The sequence below is a fragment of the Glycine soja genome, chromosome 20 (assembly GCF_004193775.1).
Source record: "Glycine soja cultivar W05 chromosome 20, ASM419377v2, whole genome shotgun sequence".
Lineage (NCBI taxonomy): Eukaryota > Viridiplantae > Streptophyta > Magnoliopsida > Fabales > Fabaceae > Glycine > Glycine soja.
In genome coordinates this window covers 48083498-48099325 of record NC_041021.1, presented here as the reverse complement: position 1 = coordinate 48099325, position 15828 = coordinate 48083498, and the positions used below count along the sequence as shown (strand labels likewise).

General features: G+C 29.7%; 2 protein-coding genes and 1 pseudogene across 2 annotated transcripts; 2 read left to right on the top strand and 1 right to left on the bottom strand.

Annotated features, from left to right (window-relative positions):
- Positions 1 to 1287: 1287 nt before the first annotated feature.
- Positions 1288 to 3560, top strand: LOC114401461 (annotated as a pseudogene).
- A 3272-nt stretch (positions 3561 to 6832) lies between these two features.
- On the top strand, positions 6833 to 7963 carry LOC114401365 (zinc-finger homeodomain protein 4-like). Its single transcript, XM_028363877.1, has one exon. It carries the CDS (start codon positions 7039 to 7041, stop codon positions 7639 to 7641), a length of 603 nt encoding a protein of 200 aa, XP_028219678.1. The 5' UTR covers positions 6833 to 7038; the 3' UTR covers positions 7642 to 7963.
- A 4504-nt stretch (positions 7964 to 12467) lies between these two features.
- On the bottom strand, positions 12468 to 15495 carry LOC114403397 (peroxidase 47-like). Its single transcript, XM_028366339.1, has 4 exons — positions 15161 to 15495; positions 13976 to 14164; positions 13678 to 13840; positions 12468 to 13052 (listed from the first exon to the last, which is right to left on the bottom strand). Exons 1-4 carry the CDS (start codon positions 15410 to 15412, stop codon positions 12673 to 12675), a joined length of 984 nt encoding a protein of 327 aa, XP_028222140.1. The 5' UTR covers positions 15413 to 15495; the 3' UTR covers positions 12468 to 12672.
- Between the last annotated feature and the right edge of the window lie 333 nt (positions 15496 to 15828).

Sequence of the window (15828 nt, the reverse complement as noted above, 5' to 3'; positions counted from 1 at the left end):
TAAGCAATGATGTCAAAACCTCTCTAGTCTCGAGATCATTCGATTCAGAGGTCAACGGAAATATCCTTAAGATACGACTGCATCCGTAAGAATTCAAAATCAAATAGTTTTCAATTACTTGGTTTCACTTTGAAAAGGCAAGGATACTATTCAAAATATAAATTAGACATTTTGACCTCATCATCACAGAAAATTGATAGGAAAGGAAGATATTATTATAATTTAATTCTAATATACCGTTATTTTAATTTTTTATATTATTAATTGAATAGAAATTATTTTTTATCCTACTTCTATAACGTGATGAGAAAATTCCTTCTTTATTTTACTGGAAAAAAATCCCACTTAGCTTCACTTCAATTATATATCTTTGTTTGTTTTTTTGATATTTTAATTTAAAATAAAATTAAACTATAAAAAATTAACCATATATGTCAAATATTTTAATTTAAAGAATGAATATTGAACTAACAGTAATCACACACCCAAGTAAAATTATTTTATTGAGAATAAATGTGTTTCCTGACTTAAAACAAAAAAGTTTTAAAAAAATAATAATATGAAACTCATGGTATACACATCTACAAAATCAACAATAACTTGTTATATGTAAAAGAAAAAATAGAGATTTGTAAATAGGATAATTAGTAATGATATTTATACACTTCTAAGTAATGAATATTTTATTAATGTTCTTCTTATTACATCATATTATCTAGAATTTTATTGACAAATTAAAGAATTAAAAGATGAAAGGATGAAAAGATGAAAGTTTTTATCAGTAACCATTCGAGAACATATTTAAAAATTAAAGGAGAACAGGTTTTTTTATCTTCTAATATTAATATTTACCTAAAATCCATTATATCTAGATTTCGCTCTCTTTTTGGTGTATCTGTCTCTAAGTGTCATTTGACATTCGGTGTTCAAATATTTTTTTTCCTAGTAAATTAAAGGATTATGAACGTCACCCATGATAACAGTAACACAATGGAATCTGATCCCATGAATTTTCCTATTATTTTGAATATTAGACTTGGACAATGGGAATAGCCAATAGAGAAAAAGAATGAATCAATAAAGCCAGTGCCCAAATTTCAAAAACTTAACGCGTAAGCCATATAGTGCATAATAGTTCATTTGTCACTTTCGTTCATTCTTCTATCTTTGTCTCTGCTTAATCATATCTCTCTCTTCCCTCTAATTATATTAAAGTTATATATAAATGAATATCTTATTCAGATTTGGTCATAGCAGTGTTCATTGTACGCTAAGGAACGAAAAGAGAAGAGAAATTGTGAATTGTATTGGCAATAAAATTGAATAGGAAGGGAAGATGGCATTGAAGGACACATTTTTCATATCACATGGATCATCAACAATTTCCATAGATGATTCAATTCCAGCATGGGAGTTCTTGACATCGTGGAAGGAGGTGCTTCCTCAGAGATTCTCTTCCATTCTTGTCATTTCTGGTCACTGGGATACCGATGTTCCCACTGTCAATGTTGTTGATCACAACAAGACCATCTATGACTACTATGGTTTCCCCAAAGTCATGTACAAGGTTCGTAATTTAGCACTTTGTCTCATGTCATGTTTTGTACCAAGTACCCTTTTGTTGCCTTTTTTATTGTTCACCATTACTAAATGCCTGATTGGGAATCCGTTGAAAAACACACTTTCTTAGACATGAACGTGGAAGTAACAAGGTGTTGCTTTTGAAAAAAGTCCATCATATTGAATGGAACGTTTGAATGCCATAAGAGTTTAAGACTGTCTAGATTAAAATAAAATATATTTTTTGTAAAATCCAATGTACAATATGAATTTCAACACACAAAATGAAGATAGAAGAATTTATTGTTTTAGGAGTAAGTAGTTTTAAACTCTCCTAACCAAAATCTAAACATGCATTAATGTCATACTTTCAAATTACATTTTTAGTCTTGCTAATTAGTACTCTTAAAATATTAATTAAGAAACTAAAAAAAATCATTTAGTTTGAAAATAATAAGAGAATACAAAAATAATCATAAACAGTATAATTTTTTACCTCCCAACAAAAATATTTTTATTTTCAATTTCTTAATCAATATCCTAAAGACATTAATTAATATTTGTGTTGCATTTTTATGTCATGTCCTTGCTTTCATAATTTTAGTTATAGATGATAATGACAAAGTCAATGTGATGTGAAGTCAATAAAAATGTTTTTTTTTTTATTAAAAAATGTTAATTTATTAGTTTTGTTAGAAAAGTGAGTTGGGATTCAAATTCATGAAATCTTTTTCTTATTTTTTCTTCCTTTACTCTTTTTGAACAGTCAATTTTATATCTCCAAAATCAATAAAAATTATGTGTATCTTTAATTAAGTTGTTCCCTTTTATTGGCAGCTAAAGTATCCAGCACCCGGGGGGCTCCACACGTGGCAAAGAGGGTGAAGGAACTACTAGAAGCATCGGGCTTCAGTAAAGTGGATGAGGATAGAAAAGGTGGGCATGATCATGGTGCATGGGTGCCTCTGATGTTGATGTATCCAGTGTGCCAGCTCTCAATTTCATCACAGAGATGGTACTTACCACTACAACTTGGGAAAGGTATTGGCTCCTCTTAAGGATCAGGATGTTCTTATAATTAGGTCAGGGAGTGCTCTCCATAACTTGAGAGCAATTGGGCCTCGCAATAGCCCTACTGCTCCATGGGCTCTGGCATTTGATTCCTGGTTAAAAAACTCTCTTATTGAAGGAAGGTAGTATATGTTGGCTTCTTTTTTTTTCTACAGAAAATATTATTTATTTAATTCCTATACTTATATAAATTTTATCTTTTAATTCTAACATTTAAAAATCAGTCCTTTTAGTTTTCATATTAACGTTTTCAGATTCGTTTTAGTGTATTTGGTTATACAACCTTTACTTTTTAGTTTTTGTCACTTTGTAACAACAAGAATAAAAAAATATGAAAATACTTGTAAAACAACTAAAAATAGTAATTTTTAAGTATAAAGATTAAAAAAATAAAATTAACCTAGCTAAAGGAGTAATTTTTCATTCCCTATATACATATTCTGATATTCATATGCATAGGCTTAACCATATATTCATGTGATACATCTAATGATTAATTAGTAGGATCATTGGCATAGATTTGATTGAAAAGACAGAAGTACTATTCATGTGATACGTATTCTAATGCTAATGTTAATTTATATATGGCTCTTGTAGATACGAGGAAGTAAATAAATTCGATGAGAAGGCCCCATATGCAAAACTGGCTCATCCCTGGCCTGATCACTTCTTCCCATTGCATGTGGCTATGGGGGCTGCTGGTGAAAACTCAAAGGCCAAAATTGTCCATCATAGTTGGGATGCTGGTTCTATTTCTTGTGCCTCTTTTGGTTTTACAGCAGCTACTAGTTGATACACTATGTATAGCTTATCTGTTCTCCTGTGTTTCATGTACTAAAATAAAATTACGGTGATATTGTTGTATAATCTACAAACAAGAACATGTACTGTGCATGAGCCTTTATTAATTTAGTTTTGTAATTGTTGTCTTTTGTGATTCATAGTTGGTAACTTGGCATTAATTGTAGATCCCAATTGACACTGTTAGCCTAATACGAAATTGCAGTTTAAATAGAATGATTCAGAAGGGGAGACTATTGCAGAGCTTAATTATTTATTAAAATAATATCATATCATATATATTTATATATATTATAATAGTATGACTATATACATTATAATATATTACAACATAATAGTAAATAATATTATAATATTCATGCCTACGAAATAAAGAATTAAATTATTAATATAAATATTTTAGTATTATATATATAAAAATTGTTCTAATAAAATATTATTGTCTCTACATATATTAATCAGTAAAATATAAAAAAGATATAATGTACTCTCTTCAGATCTAAATATAAGCAACAAAAAAAAATTTAGACCTAAATATAAGTAAATGCTAATTAGACCTAAATATAAGTAAATGCTAATTGACTTTTATCTTATTTAATAATAAAATTTCTATTATATTTTTCATGTAATAAAATATTGTTTCTCATTAATCATTTATTTATATTCTATAAACACTATTATGAAGGGTATTTTAAGAAGATTTTTTTTATTAAATGTTATTAAATAAATATGTAAGTTCAAGAAGGTGAAGAGATTCTTAATTTGCTTGATGATAATGAGTCAATGCAACATAACATTTAGAGTCGTTTGCTATTAATAATCTTCATTGACTTCACGGATCAATTAGTGGTAAGGCATATGCACATATTATGAACCCTACAATAGGGTCAGCATCCCTATGTTAACATTAAATCATTGATAATAATCAAATACTAGTAAGAACTTAGTTTAATTTTGTTGAGTGGCGTTCCTAATTATGCAAGTAATGCGTTGGACTACTCAGGGCCCCTCACAAATCAAAAGCTTGTTACCACTTGGACTGCCTATGAGAACTCCACGTAACCAGAACACTTGGCATCACGCCAAAAACAGTTCCTCTTCAATATATAAGCCAGGGCAAATAACTTCAATAGAGGTTTTTTCTTTAAAATTAATGAGTTTAATTTTGATTTATAAGTAAAAACCTTTCATACTTTATTTCATCCTCGTTCTAACACTTTATTTATTAAATTTTATCACATTATTAATTGCATAAAATTAAATTATTATTAAGTACGAATTTAATTTTCTATACTAGTAAGCAGCACATTTTCAAATTTGAATTCAGAATCAATTGCTTCATCTTCGATTCTATACCAATACCATCATCAGCCATTTTTCATTATAAGGTCAAATCTTGACACCAACAGATATAATTAAAACTCAAATTATATATAAGTAGCTATATACAATTGCTCATAAACAATTTACTGATGAATTTATCATGAACATAGGCTATGATTATTGGAGGTGTTGGATCTAGCGGCTGTATAGAGAGGACTTATTATCAGCAGCCTATAATTGTCACTTGTGCTTAGGGCTTAATCATTTGGGAAGCAATAATATGGTACATGACTTAGCAGCTTCTTGTTGGTCATAGTGATTATTGTTATTCAAAAGGTATACATTTATTGACAGTAAATATGCACGACTTGTTACAACTGTTACTCATTTGCTTATATGCTAATGATCGAATTCACGGTGCACTTGGTGTCAAGACTGTATATATACTTATTAATTAGTGAGAACTAACCTCACGCCCCCGGTTTCTTTCCTTCAAACCTTTTTATTGATTTTTATTTTCTTAATTTTGTTTCGTTTTACAGTGTTAAATGTTAATACGGATATAATCATTTAATTAGTAGCAAGAAATGAAAAATATTAAGATTGATAGATAGATAAACAAATAGACTCATCTTAGGTCTAGGAAAACAACAATTTTTCTTATGATGCACTAATATTTGATCCAAACAAATGTTTATATTTAAAGTTGAATGGTATTTCGATCAGAATTATTTTTTTAAAAAAAGATATGTTATAGAAAAAAATTAAATATAACCCTTAATTTTATATTATCTATTGTATATATTTTATCACTTAAAGTTCTAAGTTATAAGGTTGACTTAATGATTAAAAGAAAAAAAAGGAAATAACAGATCGTTGATTCGAATCCTTTCAACTAATAAATAATAACAAATTAACAACTAATATTAATCTTTAAAAAAATATAAATTTTCTATTTTTGTATTTCTATTAAGATTTTCTTTTCATCACCCAACATCTAAATCAAAATTATCCAATACAAATAAGAGACTAAAATCATGAAACTAATTAAAAAAGAAGGAACCAAAATCATTAACTTTTATATTCCATCTTGTTTCTTTTACAAAATAGGACCAATTTTTATAAAGATAAAGTAAAAGTAAGGTAGAAAAACTTACATTGACAAATCAAGACTTTTCTATTAAGCTTGCCTGTACTTTGCAATTGAAAATGATCTCTACCTTTTATAGTAACTTGTACTTAATAGAACGTTAACGTTGGTATACAAATGGGGAGTGGGGACAACCAACCAAAGTCCAAATCTAGGACAGTCCAACCCTCTTTAAAGTAATGCAGTACTTATTGCAATTTGCAAAGCAATGGACAGGCTTTTCTTCTAAGTGGACAGTTCTTCACAAATATTAATCTTTCGGCTTCCTGTTTAATTTTTGTTTGGTAATCCTTTTATTAATTTAATCTAAATATTTGTTAAAGGACCACTCTTTTCAATAGCGTAAGCTTGATGTCTAACAGTGTATGCAAAGCAAAGCAATGGCATGCACTCAACTTTTTAATTGTCTCTACATATTCTCTAGTCTAATGACATTTATGCTTTCTTTATTTGATTGTAATTAAAGCCTCTCTCTCTTCATCTCTCTCGTACACTTACACATAGAGACAAATCTAAACCATAATTAAAGTGATCAACACAATAGTATATCTTGTTTCAAAATAATTATAGTCTTAAATTATTTTACATAAATAAAAAAGAATAATAATTTTATAAAATTAACATTATGTTATCATTAATTCATTTTTAGATTTTATAATTTATCATTAATATATAAAAAATATAAATAAAAAATAATTAATCTTATATTAAAAATTAAAATAATAATTATTTTGAGAAAAAATTCGATTTTACACAATAATTATATATAGTGAGATAGTGGGAGTAGTTAGAATACCCTAAATATCCTATATTTCTATTTCCATCCCATCCTCCCCTTCTTTAATTCTCTCTCAACAGTCACACCCCTCTATGTTATATATAGTATGCAATACCATTTGTTGCTTCACTTGCAAAATTCACAATCAAGACCTCGTGTACTTTTTTCCATCAAAACTCCAATTTCCTTTCAATATCTCTCCTCCCCACTATTTCTCTTGGCGCGCGCACATATATATGTGTATATATTGGCAGTAACCTTTTACTAATTCTCATCAGTCTTCCTAATCATAGAAAATTTTCCTTTTGTTCATTCTTTTAACAACAGTATTCCATATTGTTGAAGCTTCTACAAAATGGAGTCTAGCAATTTTCATGCTGACAAAATGGAAGATAAAAAGATAATTATAAGATACAAGGAATGTCTGAAGAACCATGCAGCTGCAATTGGTGGCAATGCAACTGATGGCTGTGGTGAGTTCATGGCTGCTGGAGAAGAAGGCACCCTTGAAGCTCTCAAGTGCTCAGCTTGCAATTGCCACAGAAACTTTCACAGAAAAGAGATAGAGTCTTCTGATTCTAATGCCATTCCTTTGATGATTATTCCTGACACTACTCAGATAATAAGACCAATTTTGGCTCATTTATCTCCCAACAAAAGTGGCTCAATTAGTCCTTCTGATTTGTCTGATGAGAAGGAAAACGAAGATGGGATGATGATTAAGGAGGTGGAAAATCCAAATGAGAAGGTGAAGAAGAGGTTCAGAACCAAGTTCACACAAGAACAGAAGGAGAAGATGTTGGCTTTTGCAGAAAGAGCAGGGTGGAGGATACAGAAGCTAGATGAATCATTGGTGCAGAAGTTTTGCCAAGAGATTGGAATCAAAAGAAGAGTCCTCAAAGTGTGGATGCACAATAACAAGAACACTTTCGCCAAGAGAAATCCCTCAACTAGCTAGCTAATTAGCACGAGGCAGTATCTTTTCTTTGTCTTGTTATTATAGCCATTTGTTTAACATTTATTTTTTCCTGTGTTTTGCTAACTATCCTTCCTATTTTTTTCCCGTTTATTTTACTTTCGAAGAGGAAATGTAACATTTTGAATATTAATTTTTGGGTCTATGTGTCGTTGGTCTTTCTTTGTTTAATTTTTTAGAACATGATGTCATGTGGTTTAGAGGGTCTGATATTCAATAATTGGTTGCAAAACGTACGGTTGGTTATGTTCACACAATCTTATGTTTCTTGATTGTTATCAATTGAAAGAAAATATTTGCCGTTCATTCAGCTTAATGTTCAGATTCAGCATAGCTTTAATTAAGTGGATCTTGCAAAAGATATATGTATGTATGTATCAAGAAAGTATATATATAACACAAAAGAATAAATCTGAAACTATTAATGTTGTAAATTTGGATACGATTAAAAACTGATTACATGACGTTGATCAATGAAGTCATGATCCATGTACACTTGGACATTTCCATTCATCTACCACTATCTACAGGTAATTGTATTTATGTGACAATCTCACAAACCAAAAAAGTAGAAGAATTTCTGTTATTTATTCCCTATATAGAAGTGCTCATTTGAACATTAACTAATTGTTGAGAAATTTCTAATTTGGAAACAAATATATAATATATAATCATCATTATTTTCCAAATATATAATATATAATCCTTTACAATAGAATAATTGAAATGTACTGTTATTTATTACAAAAGGTGTACTATTCGAGGGTACAGTAGTGTATTCTTCCTCTGTCTTAGTGTGTATTCTTCGTCTCCCGTTGTTCATTTTATAGGACTATTAGGCCCATGGGCCTTACCTTTGTCTTAATATACTTCGGCCGTTCTCCAAAATACCTTCGTTCAAAAGGTATTTTGGCCTATAGCAGTGAAAGAATAACTATTATTTAATTTTTTTTTTAATTTCTCACATTTAATTATTTCTAAACACAGATATTAAATGTGAGTGTGTCTCTTCTAATGAGCATTTGAATCATAAAGTCACTAAATGGTCACATGAACACTGAGAGCAAAATAATGATTTAAAAAACATTTTATATATTATTTGTTATTTCTCTAAATATTATGTGACAATACCCAAATATAATGAATAAAATAAAAATTGATTTATGTGGCTATTTTATGCATATATATTTTAATTAATTTAATTATACACTAGGAAAAAAGAATCACTCCATGTCTCTTTACATTTTTTAAAAGATAAAAAATAAAATAAAATAGAAGAGATATATGAAAGTTAAATAATAACGGATGATTTAGAGCGTGCAAAAAAAAAAAAAAAGACAAGAGAGGAAAAGGAAAATAAAATAGTGAGAGAGAAATAGTCCTTTAGATAAGTAGTTATAAGAATAAAATAAGATAAAAAGATGTACACCAAACATTTATATTCCCTTAATATATATAGTTATAGATTTATCTTATATATTTGAAGAGAGATTGTGTATATAGGATTTCGTTCGTTTCAAAATTAACACTGACTTACGACCCTTAATTAAGGATTTGATACATAAGTGTTTCTCGCACACCATAACGCACGCAGAAAGTATATATAGGTAAGAATATAGCAAAATACCAAGTACATATTCTATCTCATTTGCTTCACCATCTCATATAAATATTCACTTGAAGTTCAAAATCTTTGCAATTGATTACACAAAATATGGTTTGCAGAAAACCGCCGGAGATCGAAAATTTACCTTAGAATATTCTTTCTCTTGGACCGATGTTCAACAATCCCTAAATAAACTCTCACGCTTCATTAAACAACACCCAGCTGAGTCATCTATTGGGCTGATCTTATTTCGTTGCATACTTTGATAACTCTTTTTTTATTTTTTTTCCTTTCAATTTTGTGCTATGTGTCTTAATTATATTAGTTGTTAACTTGCAATAGCCTTCGTTATTGAAATAGTACTGGCAAGCAGTATTTGTGATTATTACTTCTCGTAAACATATACTCCCCTATCTAAATATAAGTATATATCATACGCATAAATTAAAAATTTTAGATAATAACATTTAATTTATTTTTTTTAAATATTCTTTATAGTAATATTTGTAAAATAGAATAGATGATTTACAGAAATAAGATTTTATTAAATGAAAGATATAATAGATAAAAGTTAATTAGGATTTATTTATATTTAAATCTAAAATTATTTTTTTTGTTACTTATGTTTAGGTCCGAAGGGAGTATATTGTACTTTTTTTAATATAAGTATGAAGCATTTCTACTAAAACAAGTTTTAAAAATAAATATATAAAAATTTGTTTTTTATTTATGAAACTACGCGTGCATAAGGCCTTATAATACTTGAGATTTTTGTTACACTTCATTGACTAATAGTTCCAGACGTGAAGAAAAGAATTGCTAAATCTTGCTGAGTGGAATTGATAAAAAAAAAACTTTGAAGGGGGGCGCATGCGCAGAAAGAAATTAACTTCCGTAATTTGAGCCCCATAAATGGAATGCAGATATCACCGGTAAGATTAATGTTAAGCTTAAAGCTTAGGATACCAATAGTATAAAAAAGAGGGGGATTAAAATACAATTAGGTTTTAATTATGATAATCATAGGCATTAATTGATGTTTCCATGATCCATGTAGTATGATATAGAAAAGCAACAACATTTGATAACTAAGAATTTCATTACTGATTAACAAAATATATTTGACACATATAGTTAGATTTCTTAAGTATATATGCAAAATTAAGGTTCAATTTTTAGTAATTTGTATGAACAATACTTTTAAGACGAACAAAGGATACTTCAGTTATCTCTATACTTAAAGAGGATTGATCTTTGACTGTAGATAAATATCTTTAGTTTCCAAAAATTACGAAAGAAAAAAAAAACCTTGAAAGTTCATTATTATATAAGGTGGCTGGTGGTTTTTCTTGACAGCAGATCTTGATTTCTTTCCTTTATTTTCGGCATACCATGATATGATCAATGCATTATTAAAACAGTTTAGAATAAGATTCGCATCAAGACAATTATCTTAAACTTCTTACCAAAGATAAAAGGTGAGAGAAAAAGATAATGAAAAATTAATAATGTTTAGTTTTTTTTTTTTTCAATCTAGGACGGTGTAATTGGTAAGAAATTAAATTATATCTCACAAGAAAGTGAATGTGTTTAATTTTCATTATGGTGAAGATCTTATTAGTGAATAATCAATAAATATTTATTGAGTCTTGAAACTTATTCTAACCTTAATTAGTTCCGGGGATAATCAACTCATCTAATTATACATAATTAATATAATGATCTAATACATTCTATAGCATACATACACCAATATGAAAAACATGTACTAGATGTACCAACATTGACAAGAAATCCAAGAATAAGTTCTAATCCTAATGAGACCCATAATAGATAAGAAATCAAAACTTATCATTACTAGATAAAATATATTACAAGACAACGAAATACTCCACCAAATTGCTGCAAGCCAAAACATCTGCAATTTTTTAATTTATTTTTACCTTCTTTCCTCTAACTAGCCCACGGTAATATAGAAAATGACTAATAAATGTTGATTATTCTTTAACTTTGCAAATGATTAATTAAAACCAATTGGTCAAAGTATATAAACCTAAAGTGTTTTTATTTTGGTCAAAATATACAATTCAAGTCTTAGATCATTACTTCCTGTACCTATAATAATTAGAGGTGCAATAAGCAACAACCTAAGTCTTATAGTTCAAATGATTCCAACTCAATAATTACTTAGTGCATTAATTTATTTGATTTGATGCATCCCAATTGTATTACAATTGTCCAATCCATAATGCAATTGGAGTGCACCAAAGCAAATATGTTGACACGTTAAGTAATTATCTTTCAACTTAGGTACAAAGCCTTCATGGCTATTGCATCCTCCACTTTCACTATTATATTTTGCACCTCCTCCTATTGTATTTTGGAAAATTTGTTTTAAAATGCAAATTTTTATTTTGGCATAGACTTTTGGAAATGGAATTGGAGGTGCAGGAAACAAAAGCCAGTCTCCATGCAAGCCGAAGCCCAAAAACTCTTTTTAAAGTCCAAAATGTTATTTTCAAGCCCAATGCCAAAATCCTTACGGAGGCCGTCTCTCCATGTCTATACTATATATACATCTTTATTGACAGCAACGGCAATTGGATATATAGTTTTAGCAATATAGACATTTGATTAAGATAAGTGCGAGATTCTCGAAATTTTTCGAAAGAGACGCTTTAACAAGACATTTTTTGGATTGCTAGTCATTTGTCAAGTTCTGAATCGCTTTGTATGATAGAATCATAAAAGGGCTCAAAGAAACACTTAGGGACACCATATTTGACAGATTTTCAAATTGAGAAACATCACTCAAATTATGTCCACCCAAATGAATGAATATATCATTCTTACGGAAGAAATCCATATCTTCATATATCCCAGCAGCAAAATTGAAGAGACTAATTAAATTTTTATATGAATTTGTTTATGGGGATATTATATACTTAGTTATTTAACTCAAGCATTCTTTAATTTTTTCACACACACCAAAAAAAAAATAACTTTTGAAAATAAATCAATCTAGTCAGGGCTGACAAATAGAAAGTGAGATCCAAAATAAAATTGAGTAATTTTTTTTATTTTAAATAAAAAAGTTATTTGTCAAACTTTTTTACTTACCAAACTAATAAATATTTTTTTGTGTGGATCTAAAACTTTAGTTATTTTATCTTTATACTAATGAGATCTTGAAAGCCATTGATGAGTTACTTCCACACCACATATATAGGAAATATATTGATGATTAAGGATTACAACTAGAAATGTTAATACACCCAACGGATACAAAATAGAGCTAGGTACTAGTTAAGCATACACATTTATACATATACTATGCATGCAATGTACTTTTAACTAGTGTTTGGAGTTTGCCTTAAAGCTAAAACCATCACAAACCCTCAATTGATTCAGTTTATTTTGCGGCAATTTTCTCTTACTTCACCGTTGGAATTGTCTTTGACATCAAGCAGGCCCATCTTGACCATAGCTTGTTGGAAATCAAAGAAGAACATGGCTTGGTTGAATGCATAAGCATTCACAAAGTTCCTGGTTCTGGGGCTATTGTAGAGTGTTTGGTCTGATGTAAGAACCCCATTTCTCCTCAACAAAGCGTTGAAGTAAACGTTGTCAAAATCGTTGCTCGTGGCATCGAATGGCTGCGGTGCGTTGTCGCCGGAACTGCATGTTCTCGCTAGTGTCTTGGCAAATTGTGCATCCAAAGTTGGATCCACTTGTTTCAATCGGTTCTTGAAAGAAGCACACCTTGCCACTCCTAGTGTATGAGCCCCTGCATATGTGAGCCAAGTGCCCAACATCTCATTAGTTAATTTGTTTTTAGACTGTATATGTGATTAAATAATGACATGTTTCTACTTTCTAGCTAGTGAATTGGTAAAGTGCTTGTTACATGGGTTTCTATCATTTCCATGCATCCTGGATATGGGTACAACCGTACAAGTCTACAAGTTATACAAGCTGGTTTTTAGTAACCATGCATGTTTGATGTTACCAATTGAAATTTTGACAAACCTTTAGCCATATATTAGTGATAAGGCCAAAGGGTGACAAAATGAATGGATCGGATAAATTTTAATCCGAATCCTAAATGTGCTGATTCATTCAAATTCAACTTTCAATTGGCTAAAAGGATTCATTTATCATCCCAAATTAGTGACATTATTAAAGTCTTTAAACTTTTTTTCCATCAACTGGTTACATAGTTAACAGATGATGTAACGAGATTCTATCAAATTAAACCTATACATATTTAACAAAATAGGAAAAGAATTAAACATATATAAGGCTAACCAAAGCCGGTACTGAAAGCTTTATTGATTTTGAAATAAGTTTACAATGAAATTATTCAACATAAAAAGATAGCAAAACTTATAAATATATAGGCGAGTGCTTACCAGAGAGGGCAACCATCTCTTGTGCAGAAAAACCACGTTGACCAAACGACTTAATGAGCTCAGAGGCATTGAAAGTAGGGAATGGCAAATTGATAGTATCCTCAATTTTGGATCTTCTTCCATCCTTTCTTCCTTTAGGTATGTCATACACTGGGCCTCCAGCCTGTTCATATTTCATAATCATAATCAATTTCAAGCCACGTTACATCAATAAACTACTTCATTGCACCACAAAAGAGAAAAAGGGAAATTAGTTACAAAGAAAACAGTAATGTATTATTTAAGTTGAATATCTTACAAAGAAAACTGCATCTCTAGCAGCCATGGCAAGAATATCAGCGCATGAAACCACCCCAGGGCATTGTCTTTCAAGCTCTTCTTTGATGGCATCTATGACTTCAAAGCCTCTCAGGCTCAAATTCCCTGGAGAATCCTTTTCTGCTGTATTATCCTTAGTGGAGTCAATCAGAACAGAGCCATCGCATCCCTAATACCAAAATAATAAGCAATTTTGATGCATGTGTCAATACTCTGAAGTACTATATAATAATGTGGATATGCAACTATTTAATCCGGTTTGTCCTTTGTTGAAACACATGCACAACACTACATCTTTCAGTGGTGAACATTGTAGCGACAAGAAATAGTTGAGTAACCACTTTCACGTATTGGCCACTCATATATTCTAAGAAATAATATAGTGTACGTATGTAGTTCTCAAAGATTAATTATATTTGCACTATATCTTTAGAAACTCTGTTGCAGACTCGTTTGAATTATTTAAAAATTATAGTGAAACTAAAGTGCTATACTGTTATTTAATGACTTACACTAAAACTTGTGATAATAAAATATTATTAAGAGAGTATGACGTAGAAGGCAGATTGGAGGCTATATTTTTCAAATTATATTGCTAGAATAATGATACTTCTTTTTTTTTGGGTGTATGAGTAAAAGAAAGATATAGATTTTTTTTATAGTTATAATAATAGAGAGACAAATAAAAAAATAAATGAGATGAAAATGAGGTAAAAATGGAGTGGAAGAGAAAACGGGTGTATATTTAGTATTTTTCGTATTGCTATATATTAACCGCAGCTGTAAATACAATCAAATATTAGTTATTTTTTTATTTATTTTTTCTTATGAGAAATTATTAAGTGGTCTAGAATTATCGTTTACTTATTTATTGATTTCAATTAATTTTTACATGACATATATAAGTTTTTTAATTTATGATTTTTGTTTCCTTTTTTACACACATCAATTTTATATCCAATAGGATTAGCAACTCGATTTCAACCTTTTCATATGCAATTTATTCCCTTTTTAAAAGAAACCATACACTATTTAAAAATGCAACTACAATTAAAAATGACAAAATCTCTTTTCCCTTTAAAACATGCAAAGTGTGCTAGTACATCCATATGTGAGTGAACTTTCTGTACTGAGTGAGTGTGTGAGAGAGAGAGAGAGAAGAAACCTCAATGAAGCAGTCGTGAAAGTGCATTCTAATCAGACCAGCTGCTAGGGTGGGATCATCCTGCAAAGCTCTGTTGACAATGTTCTTAACAACAGGTTCAACAAAAGGACAAGAGCTCATCAAGTAGTAATTCGTGTTTAAGCCATATTGTCCGTAACTGTAGCCATATGCAAACACCTCAATTAGCAAAAACACTGTAAGCAAATTAGCCATGACCACCTTTAAAGGCCTCACAGATGATTTGTACAACATTTTGAAAAAACACAGACACTTATATATAGGTTGTGTACGTAGTGAGAGGAATACTGAAGTTGGGTTTGTGATATGTAATACCCAAAAATTAAGAGCCTTATATAGTGGGGAATAGTTGGCAAACTACATAGTGGGGGATGGGATAGTGTACACATGAAAATGCAAAAAATGATTGAAAAAGGAGTTGGCCAAAATTTAGAAAGAAAAATTTAAAAGGAAATAGAAAGTTGATCAAGATAGTGGTTTGCCCTTTAATTATTATTTAATATTTAGCCCGGAACAATAATGCTTTTAATTTCTCGAATCCTATACCTAATCACACATTGGTCAATAAAATGTTGTGAAATTAATTAATAAAACTATATGAAAGTTGATTGCATGTAAGTTGACACGTAAGGAATTTCACATTCGGTGAC